This window comes from Balaenoptera acutorostrata, chromosome 11 (genome assembly GCF_949987535.1).
Source record: "Balaenoptera acutorostrata chromosome 11, mBalAcu1.1, whole genome shotgun sequence".
NCBI lineage: Eukaryota > Metazoa > Chordata > Mammalia > Artiodactyla > Balaenopteridae > Balaenoptera > Balaenoptera acutorostrata.
In genome coordinates this window covers 79388463-79410605 of record NC_080074.1, presented here as the reverse complement: position 1 = coordinate 79410605, position 22143 = coordinate 79388463, and the positions used below count along the sequence as shown (strand labels likewise).

Genomic DNA, 22143 nt, shown 5'->3' with positions numbered 1-22143 from the left:
TGATTATTTAATTTTCCTTTAAACAAAACAGACTGTTTCTTCCACCACATATAGGAGTTGTTGCGGTTCCCTAAACTTCATGATGCCATAGTTGAAGTAGTGACTTGTCTTCTTCGTAAACGGTTGCCTGTTACAAATGAAATGGTGAGCTATTATTTCATAAATCATTGTAATCACTGTTAATAAGTTATTTTGTACAGCTTTATGAATTTAGGCATAATGATTCCCAGTGTATTGAAAAGAAAAAGAAGCGAGTTTCAGTCTTATTTCAAAGGAAACTTCAGTAATTCTGGTATAAAATGCATTTTTCTTCATATTTTAATCATTGTTAGCCTGCAGCCACAGATTTTCCTGAAAATGGAGTTATCATTGAGGATTGTGAATAGTTTTACTTTATTATATAGCAGCACTGATTTAATGGAAAGTTAGTTTTATCTTCAGCCTCAGTAAACTGAGCCTTCATATAGCAAGCTCTTTTTTTTTAACTCTGATGTACATCAGGGTAATTTGGCCATTTGTACAGTTTCCTTGTTTGATGACCTAATACCATAATATCATGGTTGCTATCCTTAAAAATAAAAATCCTGAAATTGGCAGAAATATGGAATAAGCATTTGAAATTGTCCGTATGCCTCTAATTGTTGGCTGGTTTCTTTTTTTCCTTTCTGGTCTCTAAAAGTGCATTTGGGTCTTTGGCTCCGGATGGTGAGCCCCAATGGACATTTACTTAAAGAGTACAAAACCATCCTTGGAAGTATAGAATATAAGTGCTGCTGCTTAGTTGTTTCCCTAGCAAGCATAACCACCAGATTGAAATGAGTAAGAACATGGTTAGCCTGATCTCAGACTCTACCCACTGATATCAGAATCATTGGAATTTCATTTAAATAAATAATTTTCACTGATTCTTGATCTTTTAGTGCTGTTCTGATACCTAAGATTTGTTAGGACAGTGCAAATGAAGGAGTTAGTTTAATCTCTCTACAGCGCTAGAGAAATTAATTTCAACTTTCCTTTTTGATTATTGTCCCAATTAGGACTTGAACCACATATATTTAAACTAGGTGCTTCATAATTAAGGCTAATCAATCATTATCTCAGGTCATTAAATGTATCCTTTACCCAAATAAAGTTAACATCTTTAACTAACATCTGATTATGAAATGTTTTCTTATTGTTGAACCTGAACTTTTGACATGGAATAGTGGATGATCTAAGGTTTTAATAGCAAAGTTGCTTGGAAGTTAGATATGCATCAGGTAGATAAACTTTTTTTTTTTCCCTAACAAATACTTCTAACTACTTCAGTGTCAGAAATGCAATCTTAGATGCTAAAATATAGATAATTCAAAAGATAGAGCAAATTGCTATTTGGTATAAACTCTGTCAGTTGGAGTATAATTATCAAGTATTTATTTAGGCATCAGTGTCCTGTACTGTCTTTTAGAATTATCTGTTTAATAAGTTTATATGTTTCCTTAAGTAAAATTAGGTTGGCATATTTTATATATAGCCTAATTTTATTTTTTTCTAGGTCCATAACTTAGTGGCAATTGAACTGGCTTATATCAACACAAAACATCCAGACTTTGCTGATGCTTGTGGGTTAATGAACAATAATATAGAGGTAAATACAATTCGAATTTTGTCTTTTATGAGAGAGGAAATCTATTTTAGCTCAGTTATATCAAATTTACTGGGCAAGGAATAACTATAAGACATATATGCACCATATTATTGTCTGTTATATGCTAAGAAGTATGCTGAGGGCATTACATTGTTTTCTTAAATTTAATTCTCAAAACCACCTGGAGGCATTGTTCTCATTTTCTGCTTGTGAAACTGTAACTCGGAGATGATCTGGGACTCATTGAGTTAGTGTTGAAGGACTGCCTGGTTCCAGTTCAGTAACTGTTGTTGCAGTTTATTAGACTGAAGTATGTAAAACAAAGTGGATGCTTAAAATTGTTTTCATTTGACTCTGAAAGCTGTGAAGGAAACATTCCAAGAATTACCTAAATTATAGTAAATTTGGAAAGACAGAGTACTGTTTCACCATTACTGTGGTTCCTGCATTTCATGGATCCTTTTTTTTTTCCATTTGAGGCTAACATTGTAGGTTGCATAATAGCTCAGATGGAGCGAAGGCTGGTGGATAGAGCGATTTATCTGGATGCAGTTTTTTCTCTGCCACTTTTATCCAGAACAGTAAAATTTTCTGCAATTCCGTAGTCCAGTAAGAACTGAGTCCCTTCTGTATCAAATTTCCTCTTATGCATATGGGTGGGGAGAATATTGTAAACTAAACGTGGAATTTGGGAACTGGAAGGGACCCTGGGTTTAAACTGGAAGGGACCCTTTGGTTAAACAGATGAGGAACCTGAGACCCACAGATGATAACAGCTGTTATTTTAGTGCTTATTTTGCTGGGCATCTTCTCTTTAACAGGTACAGGGAACTGTTTTTTAGCTCCATAGTTGAGGTGACTCCTATTGTCAGAAAAAAATTCCAGGGAATTGCCGTGGCCCAGGTTCAATCTCTGGCTGGGGAAGTAAGATCTTGCAAGCTGTGTGGCACAGCCAGAAAAAAAAAGAAAGAAAAAATTCCAAAATGCATATAAGTAAGGCACTTTAAAAAACACTCAGAAAGTAGACTAGATAATAGTTATGTTAAAAATTAGCACGCAGACACTACCTTAAGATGGGAGTTAGTTCTTGTAACATTGAAGCCTTCATGGAAAATTTGTGTCTGGAACAGTTTTTCTAATACTGACAAGGTCATTGATTTCAGATCAGTATTTTTCTTACAAATGAATATGTCTCTGGTTGTAAGACTATGTGTCAAAGAACTTTATGTGGATATTCTCATTTAATCTTTACAGCAACCCTATGAGGGTAATGTTAATAGACTAGGAAACCAGGGCTTAAGAGTTGGTAACCCATACAGTTAACAAAGCAAGTAAGCCAGGTCTCCTCCAGGGCCAGCTAAGGTCATAAATGGTTGGTAACAGACTAGGGTGAGAATTTCTGGTCTCTAGATTCCTCTGCCTTTTGCTTTGTGTCCTTCTTCAAAATGTATATTTAGGGCTTCCCTGGTGGCGCAGTGGTTAAGAATGTGCCTGCCAATGCAGGGTACACGGGTTCGAGCCCTGGTCTGGGAAGATCCCACATGCCGCGGAGCAACTAAGCCCGTGAGCCACAACTACTGAGCCTGCGCGTCTGGAGCCTGTGCTCCGCTACGGGAGAGGCCGCGACAGTGAGAGGCCCGTGCACCGCGATGAAGAGTGGCCCCCGCTCGCCGCAACTGTAGAAAGCCCTCGCACAGAAATGAAGACCCAACACGGCCAAAAATAAATAAATAAATAAAAATGTATATTTAAATGCTAACTTTTTATTCTGAAGATCGTTAAAATCCATATATTTTTATTATCTGCTATATTTTTTTATCACTGGATAAATGAAAAGTGGGTAAAATTTCTGTTAAAAAATTTTCTTACCCAGAAACATCATTGTGAAGCTTTGTTAATTTACACCTTTTTGCAAGTTTGAGTGTTCATGAAATGCTTTCTGCTCAGGAGCATTTTGACTTCATTTAATGTAAATACTTTTCTACTGTATTTGATGCTGCCTGTGAGAGAGCCACTATTAATACCTACATCCTTCTATATTTTCATAGTCTTGCACCTATCATGGTGCTTGACATACAGTAGGTGTTCAGTACCTATTAATTTGAATTTACAGTTGCTTTAGCTCAGTACCAGAATTACATTGCTAATATTAGCAGATTAGAAGAGTGGGCAGGTGATCAGTCTGTTAAATTAGCCAGGTTACAGAAAGGACTGTCAGTTTTCAGCATTACATTTATTTCCTGGAGATAGTTAAGGATAAAGAAAACAGAACACTCTTATAGATATTTATGGTTTTGTGTGTGAGAATTGTGTAAATTTAACACAAACGTGTGCAGGTTAGAATGATTTTTAAAGGTTTTGCTTAATTTTTCTGTGATCTGTGTACTTCAAATTCTATATGGTATGCTGAAGGCTTATGTACACTTTAATGTGGGAACAGTTTAAATCAGTGATTCTTAACTTGGTGGGAAAGGCAGAGATGATGTTGGTCCGCTTGAGAACCACTGGTACAGGAAGCCAGTGTTACTGACATTGTATTATATCCCTCAGGTGTGTTGGGGCAGAAAAAAAGATTGAGAAGCATTGGGTTAAATGATTTCTTGTTTGTTTTAAAATATAATTATGGCATGAGTCCCAACAGTGAGAGGATATACTGTAAGTTATTCGCACTTTTCAATTAAGCTGAACATTTTTTTTTAAGTAGGCTTACATCTCTGTGTTCTGATAATCATGAATCTTCTGCTTGGTTGTGTTTTATAGGAACAAAGGAGAAACAGGCTAGCAAGAGAATTACCTTCAGCTGTATCACGAGACAAGGTAAAAAATGTTTTTAAAGCATATTCCCAATATGCAAAGATGGATTGGTAAGCCTCAGAATATTACTCAGTTCTAGGAGTAATTTTTTCTTCTCACTTTAATATTCCATTGGCACTATTTCATTGTTTGAGTAAAGGTATGCAAGTTTAAAAATAGGCTTTGAGTAATTTAAAGATAAAATATTTTGAATACATAGGAATAAATGCTTAAAGGTGGATTTTAAATATCAAGGCTTTAACAGAAATTCAATGACTTTATCAACGTTGTAAAATTAGTTGAAATGACTAATGACTTTATTATAACAAGAAGGTTTTTTTGGAGAGGGAAGATGACATTATGTACATACCAGGTTTTAGTTACATGTAATAGTTGCATATATTAAAATTTTTGTGTAAAAATCTGTTACTTTGAATTCTTTACCAGAAAAGATCTTATCAACTTCCAAAAATCAAAATGAAGTTTTTGGATTTGGATTTTTCTTAGGAATTCATCTGAAGAAAGCCTTAAACAAAGGTGACAATAGTACAGGAAATAAGGCAAAATAAACATTAATTTTATGTCCCATTACTTTTGTTTTTCATGTTATTTTACTATTTTTATACAGAGGGGAAAATTCATATTTATAGAATGTTTCTGAATGCATTTTTGGCATCCTTGATTTTTTTCCCTGCATTTTTTGCCTTTAGTCTTCTAAAGTTCCAAGTGCTTTGGCACCTGCCTCCCAGGAGCCCTCCCCTGCTGCTTCTGCTGAGGCTGATGGCAAGGTCTGTTCTGATTCTTAATCTAAGCCTGCATGCAACATAATCATCTGGAAACAATACACTGAACAGCAGAATATTAATATGGGATATTGTGCTAAGGTCAAATTTTAGTCTAATAGAAATTTAAAATCATTTAACAATGTATACTTCATAAAATAAATTATTGTTGACATGCTTTTGCTTGCAGTATAGACGATGCACACAGAAAAAGAATTTAAAGAGGAAATATTCAAGCCATTGGTATTTAAATTTTGCTTGTTAAACTGCATGTTTTAACGTATCTTTTAACAGTTAATTCAGGACAGCAGAAGAGAAACTAAAAATGTGAGTCTTGCTTCAGAATGAAAACGTTGGTACCTTTGGTTCTCACCAAAACTGTCTTCAAAACCACTGAAGAACTTGTTTGTAACAGTGGCATCTATCTCTTGTTGTCTGTGTTATGTTTTTAATGTTCCTCTTATCTAACTAACTTCTAAGATGGTATTAATTCTAGTTTCAACATTGTTTTAAATAATAACAACAGCCTTTCCCACTGTTTTCTATTACCTTCAAGAATAGTGTTGAATTTAATATTTTGGTAGGGAATTAAAATTCTGGAGATGGAAACTGTACTTTTGGACTTTTCCTCTTTAAAGGTTCTGAGATCTGTCCAGTGCTAATGGAGAATCCTCTAAGGCTTCTTTCTTATGCTTTCATTCAGTTTGCTCTTTTCACCCTAAATATATTTAGTAGTTTAACATGTGCCTCAACAGCTTAAGCAAATTCAGAACAAACAGGGGGGCTGTGAGAGTTTGAGACTGTTGCCAATTCTTGATAACCTTTAAAAAAATTAAATAATCTGTAAGTTATTCAGATCCATTCTTATTTTTATCTTTTTTTTGCCATTTAGCTCCTTTCCTTACTTGTTGTCCAGGTTTAAGATTCTGAACCTCAAATAAAACCTTATAAATGTCTTATCTTCTCTCAGCCCACTGTGCTCAGGTCTTAAGAGAACCATCTAAATCATTGCTTTTTATTTAACTCCTGGTATCACTCTGAATTTGCTCACTTTCCTTAAGATTTCATATGATCTATCATTCACGTATAGTTAACACGCATTTAAAAATACATTCATTTAAAAAGTAATGTATAAATATACTACTTGTATATTGATATACATTATCTTAACTACATTTTAAAGACAAATTTTGGACAGTGTTTTGATTCAGAATGATACCCAATACATTTTTTAACATTGCTGTAACACTCCTCTGTTAAATTTATATAAGCCATTTTTATTTCTATCTATAATTCTGGATGCCATTTTATCTCCATTTTAGATTGTAAAATCTTAAAGAACATCTAAAAACATCTCTTAAATGTTGACGAATTACTGTTTTCCCCATTATCCTAAACAGTTATTTTTCTTTTAGAAATCAAGACTAACAGATATCCTAAAAAAGAAGGTGCAAAAGCACTTGTGATTAATGGTAGCGCTAGATTTTTTTCGGCAGATCCTTTCTCAAGTAAAGGATTTCTACTTTTATCCTATGGTATTGACTGTTAGGAACATAAACTGATTTGAGAAATTAATAAAGTCTTAAGTTTTGGAGAATGAGTTCATTGAACTTTCAGAGAGATCATAGTTCAACAGTGTTTAAAGTTACTTCGAAGAAATAATGTGAATAGCAGTTCTGGTTTTTCTTGTGCTTTTAATGAGCAGTCCTGTTTTAAAGGGCAGCTTCTACTTTTTCCACAATCTCTAGTGTTAGAGGAGTTGGAGAAGAGGAAAAATTTGAGAAGTTAGCAAATAATAAAAAAGGAATTTAAAATATACTGGCTGAGGCCTTGCAAACAGTTTACAACAGAACGTCTTATTTATTTATTTATAAACCACAGTGTTACTTCTGCCATTCTTTATTTTTTTTACATATACACTTTTTCTGGGCTGTGTTGTGTCTTCGTTGCTGCATGTGGGCTTTCTCTAGTTGCGGCGAGTGGGGGCTACTCTTCGTTGCAGTGCGTGGGCTTCTCACTGAGGTGGCTTCTCTTTGTTGTGGAGCACAGGCTCTAGGCATCGTGGGCTTCAGTAGTTGTGGCACGAGGGCTCAGTAGTTGTGGCTTGCGGGCTCTAGAGCTCAGGCTCAGTAGTTGTGGTGCACAGGCTTAGTTGCTTCGCGGCATGTGGGATCTTCCTGGACCAGGGCTTGAACCCGTGTCCCCTGCATTGGCAGGTGGATTCTTAACCATTGCACCACCAGGGAAGTCCGAACCTCTTATTTAGACAGCTCAGGGTTCCAGTTATACATTGCCACCCATCATCTCTTTCTGACCCTGCCGTCTCTCTGAATAGATTAAACTCCAGATGGTTACTGGATGTGTATTCTCCTTGACTGCTGTCAAAGGAAATTAACGTTGTTTAGTTAATATCAGTTTGATATGGTTGGTATAGGTTTTGGAACACGTTTTTTCAGGTTGCATCTGGAGGTGGTGGGGTTGGAGATGGTGTTCAAGAACCAACAACAGGCAACTGGAGAGGAATGCTGAAAACTTCAAAAGCTGAGGAGTTACTAGCTGAGGAAAAATCAAAACCAATTCCAATTATGCCAGCCAGTCCACAAAAAGGCCATGCTGTGAATTTGCTGGATGTGGTAAGCTGCAGAATTTGCTTGAGGACAAATAACCAAATTACCAGGAAAACACTTTAAAAGACAAAAGGAACTGAAGTCTCAAAAACTTTTTGAATGTTAAATGTTGTCATTTCAAAATGGCACAAAAGTAACTTTTTTCTCCCCCTCCCTCCATTTAGCCAGTTCCTGTTGCACGAAAACTATCTGCCCGTGAACAGCGAGACTGTGAAGTTATTGAACGACTCATCAAATCTTATTTTCTTATTGTCAGAAAGAATATTCAAGACAGGTTAGTACTATGTTATATAAATCAGACTAGAATACCGCGAGATGATTTCATAATCTGTTTTGAAAATACACATATTTTTTTAAAATTTAGGATTTTATTCTAAATCAAACGGATTATCTGATTGTTTTGCAGTGTGCCAAAGGCAGTAATGCACTTTTTGGTTAATCATGTAAAAGATACTCTTCAGAGTGAGTTAGTAGGACAGCTGTATAAATCATCCTTATTGGATGATCTTCTGACTGAATCCGAGGACATGGCACAGCGCAGGAAAGAAGCAGCTGATATGCTGAAGGTATTACTGTGAATTTTTTTGAATTTTCTTACTTGGGTTGTAGGTATAAACATTTATTGTTTAAAATGCATTCTGATCCTTGGAGATACACATATATAGTCTTTGTATGATGGCTAATCTTTTTTTCTGTTGGCACTTGATTAGATTCAAATTTCAGAGAAGATACTGGTTAGTATAAATCAACCACATATAAAGTGGAGAGGTTATCCCACATTAATTCAGATTCTTTCTTTGATATTCCTTGTTATTATAACTTAAGCATTTATAATTTTTATAATTTTCTTTAATGCAGGCATTACAAGGAGCCAGTCAAATTATTGCTGAAATCCGAGAGACTCATCTTTGGTGAAGAGAACTATGTAATACTGAGACTCCACTGACTTGCTAGTTACTGCCTACTTGAGTAGAATTTTATTTATGAACTCCTGTGTATTGCAATGGTATGAATCTGCTCATGTGAAGACTGGCTATAAACTGAAAATTATACTCTGTATTGCAGAACGAATCACACATTTAATCCAAATAATAAATGGCTGTTTCTAAAATTTCCTAGTATATATAAAATACATCGTCTGTCTTGTGACAGTTTCATCTGAACTTAAAAAGAACTGTTAATAGTTCTAGTTGTACAAGCAGTTTGTCTGTGGATAAGATGACCTGTGTAATCTGCTAGTAGTCTTAAAGCTGCTGCCATAGCCCTTCAAGAAGAATGCACCAAGACACCATGTCATACGACTATAATGCATGCACTATTATTTAAACCGAACTGGCTTTGAAAGAGGTGGGTTGACAAGTTACTCAGTAGTCAGTCACTATTCCACCTGTTCTTTAATTTAGTTTTATTGAGCTTCTCTGAAACCTTTGATGATGTGTTTGTAAGAAAGCTGAACACACGAGAGGATCTGTAACATTGACAGTGATGTGATGTGCATAATGTGTAGCTACAGTCCTTCCACTTCTGGGTCCACATTCCCCTGGTGCGTTAAAAATTACAATATCATCTTTGATCTTACTTAAACCTGGAAGCATGAATTATGTTTTCCTGCATTAAGAACATCTAGCCTTGATTATCTAGTAAGACTTGGTAATGACCATCTTTCCTTTTAGTTTTCAGAAGTCCTAATAAATTCCCCTTGGTTTTCAAATATAATAGTAATAATTCAGATACATTTTTAAATTGGAGCCTTCTGACCACACTTCAAGATTCACTTGGAGGTGGGACTTAAAACCAAATACTGTGGTGATTTTAAGTGTATCTTCTTCCTATTAGTTGTTAATAGTTACTTTTGCTTCACACCAACAAAGTACATTAGAATAGAAAGTAATGGTGGGGCTTTATTATTTAAAGAAAAACATCCTGACACACACACATAACTCCTAAAGGCTTTCAGGGGGTTGGGAGTAAGGTTTAGAACATATACACATTTTACCAAAATTCCCCAGGTGATTCTTGATATGAATTACATTATAAGTTTTAAAATGATAAATTACATATTGCAGATATTAAAGTCTATTTTTAAGTTACGACGTTTATGAAGGACTACTGGCAGGAACGTGTGAATATGTCTGTTACTCTTAGCTAATGGCACCCATTTACTGTACTAAGAGACAAGAGACTCAGCAACTGATCTCAAACATAAAAAAACAGATTCAGTCTGATATGATATGGTACTACTTATACTTAGCAGTACCATCTTCATAGAATACATGCTTCCAGAATGTTTATTAGCATACTTTAAAATCACTCTGCCATTATTAAACATTAGTTTTGAAATTATAGCCATCCATGATTTACTTATTTCAGATAGATCAGATGACTTCCATTCTAGTCTGGCTTTTTTAATTTGTAAGGGGGGAAGAAAACTTACAATGCACCTTTCTCCAGCAAATTTCAAATTGAAAACATTACCTGCTATGATAATGCACTTGCTAGTACTACACACCATGTACAAAGAAAAACAGAGACAAGAGGTATGCAAAGAGAAAACCTCCTTTTGTTGACACTTAAACTGAGTAAAGTTCTGAAATGCAGAGATGATCTCTGACATTTATAATGGATACCTGTATGTTCTTACTATGTAAATAAAGTTGCTGGTATGAAGTGACATTAAAGTTTGTCAATAAATGAATTCTTCCTAACTTTACTCCCAGAAGAAGGTTTAGATAAACTATAGCTTTTTTAACATATAAGTCTACTTTGGAACATAGCAATACAGCTTATACTGTATGAAAGTTTTATGACTTTCTTCTTTTTAGATTTTCATAATTGACTGAGGTATTATTACATCTCCATTTTTTGCATATGAAGATAATGACTTGCTCCAAGTAATCCAGGTAGTAAATAGCTAGAATTTGAACTCTAAAGCCATGCTTTGCTGCCTGTAAGATTTTTCTAGAAAACATCTGATTGTAAACCATTTTGAGTGTATGTTTGTGCTTCACTTGATGCTCAGGGGAAATAGGGGTGCTATTACCTTCGATTTTTCAGATGTTGGAAATAGTTCTGGAGAATCAACTTGCCTAAAGAATGTAGAGCTTAATTTAACTAAGTCTTGATTCCAAATCCTTTAAATTTGACCTGAAAACTTCCCTTACTGGAATGTCTTTTGATATTCTCAAATGATTAGATATTTAGTATATATATTTTGCCTCTATTTTATCTTGTTGGTTACTTAACTTTTCACTTCATCTCAAGCTGCAATCTGCTTGGGGACATAAGTTGAAACTTAAAACTAATTTAAAAGTTGATAAATTTATAAGACATCGCTACCTTTTTTTACTGAATTTAAAAAAACAAGGCTATGAGTAAATTTAATTTTATGGAAACAGAGTCAAGGGACTGGAAAACTGAATTAGAAACTTTCTGAAAAGTCAAGTACTGACTTTTCTTTTCCTTGAAAAGAAACTATTTCTACTGTAATTTCTAATGCCAGCTATGGCTTCCTCTAACTTTTCTCCCTTTTTATGGAGAGCTGTATTTGCTTCCTAAACAACAAAAAGCCTCTAATGAGATACACACCTGATATAAAAGTATCCACAATTACTTATACTACCTCTTTTTCATTGTTCCTCCTCATCTTAAAAACAGCAAGGACAGGATAGGAAAGACAGCATTTAGTTTTTCATGAAGCATAATTATTAAAAGAGATTAATCCTAGAAATCATGCTTTTCTGTGGTAGTCCTTAATGTTTAAGGATCAGGAAATAAAATATCCCACTATTACACAAACTTAACCAACCTATATAAATAATGAAATTACTCACACTGTGAGGCCTAGAGTACACTGCATTCTTTGTCTTTGAGTTGCGTAAGTGAAGGTATAAATTCGTACATCTTGAGAATGAATGATGGATAAGTTTGAACCACTGGAAGGAGTTTTCATCATAGCTGAAGCCATTTTATAATGTAGAAGTTCCTTTTTCCTATTTTAAGTAATGAAAGTCCATTCTTAAGAATATGTTGTCCAACAACTAAAACACTCTCAGGATTTGTTACTTGTCTGTGATTTATACTGACTCCACCTTCTGTTATCATCCGATACCTGAAAAATAAAAATGTTCAGTAACTAGATAAATCTAATCACTGTTGACCGCTCCCAATAATACAGATACATCATTATTTCATTTAAGTTTCAAAGGCTCTCCTACTGAAACCATTTAGCACTGAATTGTTATCTTCATGTTTATTAGATTCTGCCTCCCCTTTAATGTTCTAAAGGAGAAATTCAACTAATATTTTAAATAGATTGGGCAACCCCACTACTCCCCAGAATAAAGAGGATACAGACTGAATGTGAGAGGGGTGTGTGAATCTGTTTACTTAGGGCCTCTGTTCTGGTGATCTCAAATTGTGACCATCCCTAAGCTGACTGATCCCAGTGTATTTATACAATAGTGGTCATTTAAACGTAAGCCTTTTCCAATGCTGGAGAAAAAACTGACCAGGTTAGACTTAATAAGAGAGAGTATAGTAATACTAGATTTTAAAGAAAATTTAAGGTATTTTCAGCAGTAAGTACTCAATTTTCACTTTATTCTCAGACTAACTTAACTTCTGCAAGGAATGAGATGCCATTATCAGGAAAAACACCACCTCTGGAAACACAGGTTGTGAATTATAACTGTGAACCTAAAAGTTAAATAATCTTACCCTCGGGGGCCACCTGGAATGGCATTTGCTTTGCGGCACGTATCTAGGACACTTGTTCCAGGGTCAAGAACTAATTCAGAAAATGAAGCTTCTTTAAACAATTCTTTTAACTCTTGATCAGACATGACCTCCAGTGCCTCTATGCTGCTATGATAAAGGGCTTGTGTACACCTGAAAAACACATTTTGAGAGCCACATCATGTTGAGTGCTTACTTAGACACGTGTTCTAACACCCAAAAACCAATTATGAAGTACCCATTACGTTCCAGATGGAAAGTTTTTCAAACAGCAACACTGATCTTGTATAATTTATAAGCTTAATTCAGGATAATCTTTCTTTCTAGTAAATGGAGGCTAGTACTTTAAAGCAGTTAACACTGACAGTCCTTGTTAGTGGTAAAAGATGACTCTAAAACATTGGCTCCAAGTGTTCTCCAGTCTCTGAACTAATTAATCAAGTTCATTATTCTAAGAGGCCACCTTTTAGCAGAGTCCAGCCCTTCTTGTCCGTGAACAAGCTTTGTTACTTCTGTAGCAAGTCGTTTCTGAGGAGCCCGCTTTTCTGGCTCTTTGACATGCAGCTGCATTATGTGGTCAATCTCTGGAAGGGGCAGAAAAGTGAAGAGCTTCAGGTACCTTTGGGACAAAAAACAACCCCCATTAGATTTATATAACATACCTAATTTTTATCTCCAGCTCCCTTACCCTTTAAAGAACATCCTGCTTACTTTAGAATTTATTTTTAATTATGAAATATAACATACAGAAATGTACCAAAAATGACAATAATACACACACCACCCTCACTGAAGATGTTACTATTTTGCCATCTTTGTTTCAAATCCTTCCTTTTTAAAAAAGTCATGAAATAGTATAGATATAGATGAGGGCCCCATCCACCTCATATATATTCTTCTTGCCCCAGAGACAACCACTAATCTAAATTTGTGGGCATCCTTCCTAAGCATGTTTTTATACTTTTGTTTTCTGTGTATGTACCCATAAATAAAAACTGTAATTTAAAAACTGACAAATATTTTATATGTATCATCTTTTAAAATCTTATCTTTGGTGAAAAGCATAGAGAAATACACAAACAACAGACATAGAGTTTAATGAATCATAAAGCAAACAGCTGTGTAACTATCACCTGTCCAGGTCTACAACACTGCTCCTACCCACATCCCCTCACCCCTCCAAGGTAACCACTCTTCGGACTTGTCATGGTAATTACTTCCTTGTTTTTCTTTATATTTTTACCATCTCAATATGCCTCCCTAAACAGCATCACTTAGTTTTGCCTCTTTTTAGGCTTTACATAAACAGAATCATACAGAATATATTTTTTTGGTTACTTTGGTACATCATTATGTTGGTGATTCACCCATGTTGCTGTGTGTACAGCTGCTGCGTACACATTCCATGTTATGAATGCTTTGTAATGTATTTATTCTAGTGTGGATATTTGTGTTGTTCCTACTCTTGGACAGTGGTTGATGGTGCTGCCATGACTATTCCCATGTATTTCTCTTGGTGTACATGTGCACTCATCCGTTAGGGATGTGCCCAGGGGAAGGGACTGCTGATCACAAGTCATGAGTATTTGACCTGAGTAGGCACAGCCACGTATTTTTCCAAGTGGTTCTATACCTGTAATGTAAGTGCTTGACATTAAGCTTTTGACTGCTTAATGCCAAGGTATCCATTTCAAAGACATCGATCTCGAATAAGCACACTGCCACATGTATGACACGGCTAGTACCAAAGCAACCAGATTAGGAACCAGGCTGCCCCCACTCATGAAAGTCCCCTTTCAGAAAGCCCTGGGTAACCGAGATAACTGACTGCTTGAGTGACCCCTCTTCACCTTTCCCACTCCCTAATTCTCACTCCACGTTTTAAATTAGCCAGTGAAGAGTGAACCTGCGAAATCCTAGGCACCCCAATAAAGGCAGAGCTCCGGGTCCATGCTCCCTCCTTCCCTATCCTTGACTCACTGTGTAGCCCCTGTAGTGCCATGTGCCCTTCAGACACTGTAAGTAACAAATCTTTTTTTAAAGTTCCCTGATGATTATTGCTGAGATGTCTCTTACAATCATAAGGACCACAGCGCTGGTCCAGCCACAAGGTTGACTCTGGCCCAGGAAATGTCTGTGAGGGCTCCTACAAGTAGTATGGGCCGAGGTGAGCACCCCCAGGCATTTCTAGTTCATGGTGTCACTACCAACAGGCTGAGGCCCACACAACAACTGGCAATGGCATAGTTGGCAGGACTGCATGATTGCCCTTTAGCTTTGACTAGTTTACTAACTGGCTAACCCAGGTGGGCAACACCATTTGGGAGGACAGCAATGCATGCTGGAGGTCTATCATTCTATTATGTCTTTTGCATATTGCCTCTGCTGTGCTGCCGGCGGTATCCATCCCAAAACGTCACTGCTGCCATAATTCAATGATCTCCGCAGAGCAGTGTGATCAGTGATCAAGGCCATATGGTCTAATGAGATGATCAGACCACAAATTATACAGACCTTGATTGAGTACTAATGTACATGAAGGTCCTCCACATCTCAAGGCCAAGGAAAGCTAATGAGGGTAGAATGGACCCCAAGGCTATTATCACTGCCCAAGCTGAGGCTCTGAGCTAAAGGCCAGAGGAAAGGATAATTCCCATAGGTAAGGAGGAGGGAGACCTCCCCCTGGGACTGGTGGGTCATAACGGGATTACACTTCCTAACCTGGATGAATGGAATAGCCTTGCAACAGGAAACTATTGGCAGAGCAAAAGGGGAAATACAGCCGAGGCTTGCTGTCACTCTTTGTCTCCCAAACTCGATGGGGTATCGTGGGTCCAGCACCTGATGTGATGTTGCTAAACAATGGACAAATATAAATGTCCTGAACATCTTGTGCCAATGCCTCGTAAGACCCCTGAGGAGGTACACCAGCTCCTTGATAATACAGAACCCCTATGGATGCTTCCTGGGTGTTGCTTAGTGTCGCTGAGTACCAACATTCCAAGGCTCACAGTGAATGGAAAACATGAGATTAGGCCTGTCTCTTTCTGTGCAAAAGTGGCATGGTCCAATGGGTTTATCACTTCTATGACCAGACTCACTCAAGTGACCCCCTCTTCATTCTAAGCCTGAAGAAGTCCCATTTGACCCTGAGTCCAGAGAATTCTTTTTACAAAATGCTCCCTCTAATCACGGGGTAGTGCTCCTACATTTTACTGGGACTGTCAAAACCATTCAAAAGGCACTGGAGAGCACTGACAGTGTTCCTATACATGGAGGAAATCACTCATCATTAAACCACCACTGTACTCAGATATAACAGGTACCAGGCCTTTTCATGTTCTGGAGGCAACGCCCTCACCGCTCACTAATTCTTTGCCACAGTCACAATCACATGCAAGTCTGCCACCTTCCACTGGGGTGAGGCACAGCAATGTGTTTTGGAAGCTGCCCAGCAGGCAGTCCAACGAGCCCTACCTTTAGTCCCACCTGGCTCCACATTCCAAGTCAGTGCTTGACCATATCTGACTATGCCTCCTCGGAGTCTCTGGACCAAACATAAGTCTACCTGATTTCCTATGGGGTTTTGGATTAAGTGCCTAACCCCAAAGGATTCTACTGGGTTCTTTTAGAAACTGAGGTCCTAACTGGCCCCCAATCAATACTACTCCCTAATGCCCTGGGTTAGAGATGCCTCCGGCAGGAGCTTAACACCACAACTGATACCTCCTTGGTAAAATGAAAATGGTACCTTCAGGAGAGGGCTAACCTTGATGTCAAAGCCTTTAAAAATTACAGGAGGGGGCTTCCCTGGTGGCGCAGTGGTTAAGAATCCACCTGCCAATGCAGGGGTCACAGGTTTGAGCCCTGGTCCGGAAAGATCCCACATGCCAGGGAGCAGCTAAGCCCGTGCACCACAACTACTGAGACTGCGCTCTAGAGCCCGGGAGCCATAACTACTGAGACCACGTGCCACAACTACTGAAGCCCGTGCGCCTAGAGCCCATGCTCCACAACAAGAGAAGCCACCACAATGAGAAGCCCGTGCACCGCAACGAAGAGTATCCCCCGCTCACTGCAACTAGAGAAAGCCCATGCACAGCAACAAAGACCCAACACAGCCAAAAATAAATAAATAAATAAAAAAGTAGGGAAAACTATATTATGATTCAGAGTTATAATTATATGTCTGAAAAATAAAAAAAAAAATTACAGGAGGGTGTAGCTTCCCTCATGATCAGCTCCTTCCTCTTCCTCTGGCTGCTTGGGGAGCCCCCTGGGACCAACTGTCTGAGATGGACAGGGAATCCATATTCTTCACCAATGGCAGCACCACCATGTATGCACTGCAGCTTGCTGGAGGGCTGTAGCATTCCCCCGGTCTCAGGCACCTCTCTAACTGAAGAAGGCAGTCCCGGCTCAGACCAGTTGGCAGAACTTGTAGCTGTTCACTTAGCCCTTAGGGAACCATAAAGAGGCCTTTGGCAGATCCATATTTTCACAGGCTCCTGGGCTATTGCTAATGGCCTCGCGGTTTCGTCTGGCCAATGGCTAAGGGACAGTTTTCTCATATAAGACAAGCCCACTTGGCCCAGATATGGAAGGAGTCCCCAATTCCTATCATTATTACTTATGTTTCCGCTCAGACTACCTGCTCTATGCTGGAAGCCATTTTCAACAGTACTGCAGACTCCCTCACTACACCACACTGCCCAGCACAGACCCTTCCTACCAGCTTGAAAAATGGGCCCACACAACCTTGGGTCACCAAGGAATTAATGCCTTAACAGCTTGGGCTTAATTGAGGGGACTTCCCATCTCCTCAGCAGCAGCCAAAGTTGTGATAGATGACTGTATTCTCTTCTTCCAAACCAAACAATGGAGGATATCCAGATGGGGATATATTCCCTGGGGAGACCAACCATGCTCCCACTGGCAGGTTGATTTCACTGGCCACTGCCCCCTTCTCCTGGGGCCTCCAGATATGCCTTCGCAGTCATTAATACTTACACGGGACTCCTTTGGGCAACTCCCAAATCTCTTTCCTCACTAAATTTATTCTCGTTTCCTTTGGATCGCCAGACATTACTGACTCTGACCCACTTTACCTCTCCAGAGATTAAACAAAGGGCTCTCCAAGTAATATTCTTAGGCATTTCCATCTAGGCTATAGCCCCAGGCAGCTGGCCTCACTGAGCATCATTAGCCTCCTTAAAGAGACACTCCTGAAATTAGTTTCAGGCAAGTGGTCCCCCAAATGGACTGAACTCTTGCTCCAGGCCCTCATCTTGTTTAATTCTCGCCTCCTGGGCCTGCCTACCATATATACCAACTGTTATGCACACACCCAAATCCCACTTTTGGTCACCTCTGGCAATCCTCAAGCGTTTACCCTCCAAGAGAACTCTCCATTCATGTAGAGTTCTTTATTTTTGCTCAGTAGCGGTTTTTAATGTTCTGCAGGCAAGTATTATACATTTAAAATTTTTTAAGAATTATTCCTAAGTTATTTTGATGATAGTTATGTCAAATGATATTTTTTTGAAAAATTCACTTTTTCTTTGTTGCAGGTGTATTTCTCATTAATTTACATTCTTCTAAGAGTTTAAGATATTGTGAATTAATGAGAAAATCACTTTAAAAAAGGACCCTCAAAAGGATCTTCTTTTATGTTAAAGAAAAGGAACTTTAGAGACAAAGGTGAAATAAAAGTCAAGTTTAAGATGAAAGGAGTAAAAAACTAGAATATGCAAGCAATAATGTCCTAAGAACCTGCTAGATGTAGATCACAAACTTGGCTCTAAGTTTTCTAGCACCCACAGTGGTTTTCTGCTTTAACCAACAAAAAGTGTTTAACTACAGTGTTCTGTGATGTACTAGCCTTAAATAGAATCTACGTTAAAACAAACAAAAAAACCAAAAAACTATGAAGGGTACAGAGAGATTCAATGGCTAAAATTTATCATGAGCTTTAATGAACTTAATTTTTCTCAGCACACAATTAAGAACTCACCTTTCTACCAAATCATCTTGCTGCCTGACAAAAAATTGATACAATTCAAAAGGAGATGTCTTATCTCTGTTTAGCCACACAGCATTGCCAGCAGACTTTCCCAGTTTCGCTCCAGTTGTACTTGTAATTAGAGGAACAGAGATTCCAAATACATCTTCTCCAGTCAACCTATGCATAAAGAAGAACTTTATTATGTGCTTTAAGCTCAAGTGGTGGTTCTGCTAATCTTTCTCAGATTTCAGTCTGGTTTCTTGCTCTAAGAAAACTTCCTTGACCTCGTAAACCTGGATTCTTGTCCATCTTACTGCTTTCACAGCACTCTATTTTGACATTTGTCATTCTGAACTGCAGTTGAACCAGTGACTCTGGGCAAGCCAAGTGGAAGTGCTGCATAACTGGGGCCTAGACATTTTTAAAGGTTGGGTAGGAAGAGGAGAGAAAACTGGGTAAAGAGGAGTCAGGTAGAGACACTAAAAGAGGTGTCTTAAAGGGATTTTAAAAATCAGTAGCACATGAGCTAGTCCTGTAGTTCAACTCCCTCAAGAAAGTGCCATTGAAATCTACATTATTCGCCAAATATTGGGCGCTGAAAAAAAAATTTTTGAGATGCCAACCAATGACTAACACTTAGCTTCACGGAAGGTGCAGAGCAAAGCAGAGACTACTCAAGGAGGCCCAGTCACGTTCAGGTTATAAATGAAGACAAGCAGTCTTTCAAATCAGAAACACAGAAAAAGCTTCTTAAAAGCAGCAAACACATACAATCCGAATCCTGACTAGGAGGGTCTATTTCCTGCAGAGCTCTATAATATGTCCCATACCTAATACCATTAATTCAGCCCTTTAGTTCTCATTAGCCAGTGATATTAAATTAATCCCATTACGGACCCTTAATGGAGATAGAACCACAAGGGCAGGAACGAAGGGCGTCATTCCACAATCCTAACAATGCAACACAGGCTATTCGTGTGTAAATTATTTGGCCTAGGATTTCTCCAGGTCTAAAGGAGCTTACTTGTGGATGAACTCGTATCCGGACATGATATTGCCCAGCTGATCAGATCCACCCAGCTGGACCCGGCATCTATAATGCTGGAACAGGTAGTAGAAATCATAGGCCTGGAGCACCTGGTATAGAAACTCTGCCAAACTCATGCCTTCGGGGCTCTTGAGCCGAGTCTGCACGCTGAGCCGGCTTAGCAGCGTGCCCATGCGGAAATGGCCGCCCACTGCCGCTAGGAAGTCCACCAGGTCCTGCTTCTGGTACCACGCCGAGTTGTCCAGCACGGTGAAATTGCCCCAGGTCCGCCCATTAGCGAAGAGCTGCTGGTGATTAGCCGCCAGGGCTTTGAGCCCTTGGCGCAGGGCGCGCGCGTTGCTTTGCACGCGCTCTGCTTCCAGCGCCTCCCGCTCCTTGGTACGGCCGCTTGGGTCTCCCAGGCGCGCCGTGGCGCCTCCCACCAGGGCGATCACGTTGTGGCCCGCTCGCTGGAAGTGAAACAGGCCCAAAAGCGCCAGCAGATGCCCCACATGAAGCGAGTCGGCCGTGGGGTCAAAGCCGCAGTAGATGGTCTGGGGAAAATTGCCCGCCGTGCCACGGTCGAAGAGCTCTGGGAGCTCTGTCTTCGTACCCCTCTCAGGGAAGAACTCCTTGAACAGACCCCGAGCCTTCTGCATCGCCAGCAACCCCTGAGCGCCCGAGTGGGCCTCACGCAGCCCCAGGGGTAAGACTCCTGACAGGCCTGGGGTACCAAGCCCCTGGCCACGGGAAAAGCACCGAAAGATGGGCGCCGCCATCTTAGCGGCGGTACGAAGGGAATGCTGGGATCTTAGAGGCCCACCACACCCCTCAGTGCCCGCCTCCTACAATTCCTACAGAATTTACTTGTGTTTTTTTCTGCGCATGCCCAGGTAGGGCGGGGAGGTTGGTTACGGAGCTCCGCAGCCTTGGAGTTCTGACTACCTGGGTGCAGTTTCCGCTTAAAGTCTGGTCACCTTAAGTACCCTAAAACTTAATTTCCTCATCCGTAACTTGGCTATGTTTATGATAATAGTTCCTATCTCAGATGGCTGTTGTGAGAATTAAGAATGAAGGCACCTGGCACATATTGAGCGTTCTAAAATATTAGCTTTTGTTTAAAATTTCACGTAAAAATAAGTTGTGTTGCGCAAGTTGTTTGAAATCTCGGTCCTATGCAAAAATTTGTTCACAGAAGTTGTGAGGGGTCAGGAATTGGTTTAACCTCATGTAGAGATACGGGGTTGGCGTCGAGACGCAATTTCGTAATACTGATTTTCAAATGGCTGAGAACACCTCAGCCCCCAGTATTCATTAGCCTCTCCAGGAGGTGGCAGTCTTGTCCAAGCTATAATGAGATAAAATTCAATAAATGCAGAAAGCCCCGTTTTATTAATTTCAGTTACAGGTAACCAGGTGGGACACAGCTTTGGCATAAGTGGATTCAAATTAGTAATCACATTGGCATAGCAATAGCCAGGTGCTAACAGTCCTCCAAGCACTAGGGATGGGGGTCTGTCTGGCAGCTGGCTGGCAGGGATCCAACTCCAAAACTCCATTTTAAAGTCTCATTTCTGGGATCACTTGCAATGCCAGCTCTCTTAGATAGAGTTTCCTGGGAAAGAGACTCGAGTGGGAGACTTGTGTGCAGAATTATTGGGGTGTGCCCTTGGAAACGACATCTGTACTGAAGTGATGGAAGCAGGGTTGGGCAGAGGGAGGAGTTGCTCTATGAACACTTTTGCATTAGAGGCTTCAGGCAACCCCATTAGGGGGCTCTGGAGCTGGGATTTCCTTTCAGAGTCATCCTGATTAGAGGCAAGGGGGCATGCCTTTGTACCCTGTTATTGACCTGTCCTTAAATGTGGAATGCCCCGCTGTGAGTCATCAGCAACCAGTACTCTCAGCGGCTGGGAGATTAAGTGCCTTGGTCCTGAAGCAGGCATCTGGGCCATGCTCCAAACCGTTCCCTAAAGGATCTTTTCCATTTCTTAACATTATAAAGTGACTTAACAGAATGAAATATTATTTTAAAAAATTAGTTTCTTTGTATATGTGATTATCAGTGAAGTGAGTTTCTCATTGCCAAACAGTAACTTCAGTAGGAATTTTAGAACTTATTCATCAGGCTATGTATTTGTATCCCAAATCCCATAATTTTTTTTCCCCAAAGCACAAAAACTGAATGATTTAATTTAATATCAGCAAGAGCCAAACTGAATCTTGATAATGAAAATGAAGACACAGCAGTATTTTCCTCCAGAAAATGAACATTTGAAGGAAGAAACATTTCTTTAAAAAAACTTTATTTGTAAAAGACACCCTCTTGCAACAAGGTTTTGTATTTATATTTTCATTCTGTCAATTAAAGTGATATTTTAAACTGCATTGAATGTAATTCGTTGAATGTCTATCATTATCTTCCTGCCTCAGTTTAAAAGATACTAGATTAAAAAATATTTACAGTTCCTTCTGATCCTGAAGGAAATAAGCAGGGCATGTTCTAACTGTCATGTTGCTATTCAAAATATCTTAAAATTTGCCATCAT

General features: G+C 38.9%; 2 protein-coding genes across 9 annotated transcripts in view; one reads left to right on the top strand and one right to left on the bottom strand.

Annotated features, from left to right (window-relative positions):
- The window catches only part of DNM1L (dynamin 1 like), a 62882-nt gene extending 54057 nt beyond the window's left edge, over positions 1-8825 (top strand). For 2 of the 7 annotated variants that reach the window (XM_007175658.3, XM_007175660.3), the window contains 9 exons: positions 55-144; positions 1535-1627; positions 4388-4444; positions 5131-5208; positions 5497-5529; positions 7659-7835; positions 7994-8103; positions 8236-8395; positions 8688-8825. In XM_007175658.3, the coding sequence (XP_007175720.1) occupies positions 55-144; positions 1535-1627; positions 4388-4444; positions 5131-5208; positions 5497-5529; positions 7659-7835; positions 7994-8103; positions 8236-8395; positions 8688-8744 (855 nt within the window). In that variant the 3' untranslated portion in view covers positions 8745-8825. The remainder of the gene's footprint in view (positions 1-54; positions 145-1534; positions 1628-4387; positions 4445-5130; positions 5209-5496; positions 5530-7658; positions 7836-7993; positions 8104-8235; positions 8396-8687) is intronic. The other 5 variants (XM_007175659.3, XM_007175661.3, XM_007175663.3 and 2 more) reach the window with 3 other exon arrangements.
- Positions 5718-20410, bottom strand: YARS2 (tyrosyl-tRNA synthetase 2). Of its 2 annotated transcripts, XR_009009665.1 has the most exons (6): positions 19592-20410; positions 18577-18744; positions 13027-13182; positions 12546-12716; positions 11660-11937; positions 5718-7577 (listed from the first exon to the last, which is right to left on the bottom strand). XR_009009665.1 is itself a non-coding variant. In XM_007175666.3 (5 exons), the coding sequence occupies exons 1-5, from the start codon at positions 20371-20373 to the stop codon at positions 11778-11780; spliced, it is 1437 nt and encodes a 478-aa protein (XP_007175728.2). In that variant the 5' UTR covers positions 20374-20410; the 3' UTR covers positions 9705-11777. The 2 variants fall into 2 exon arrangements, 1 of the variants encoding a protein (XP_007175728.2); XM_007175666.3 differs by lacking the exon at positions 5718-7577 and having other exon boundaries at positions 9705-11937.
- Between the last annotated feature and the right edge of the window lie 1733 nt (positions 20411-22143).

Bases quoted from the DNA above. Each gene is read 5' to 3' on its own strand.
- YARS2 (XM_007175666.3), bottom strand. From the start codon at position 20,373: ATGGCGGCGCCCATCTTTCGGTGCTTTTCCCGTGGCCAGGGGCTTGGT. The intron at 18,745-19,591 runs GTAAGCTCCTTT...CTTTATGCATAG, and splicing joins GGATACGAGTTCATCCACAA to GTTGACTGGAGAAGATGTAT. The intron at 13,183-18,576 runs GTGAGTTCTTAA...TTTGTCCCAAAG, and splicing joins CAAGATGATTTGGTAGAAAG to GTACCTGAAGCTCTTCACTT.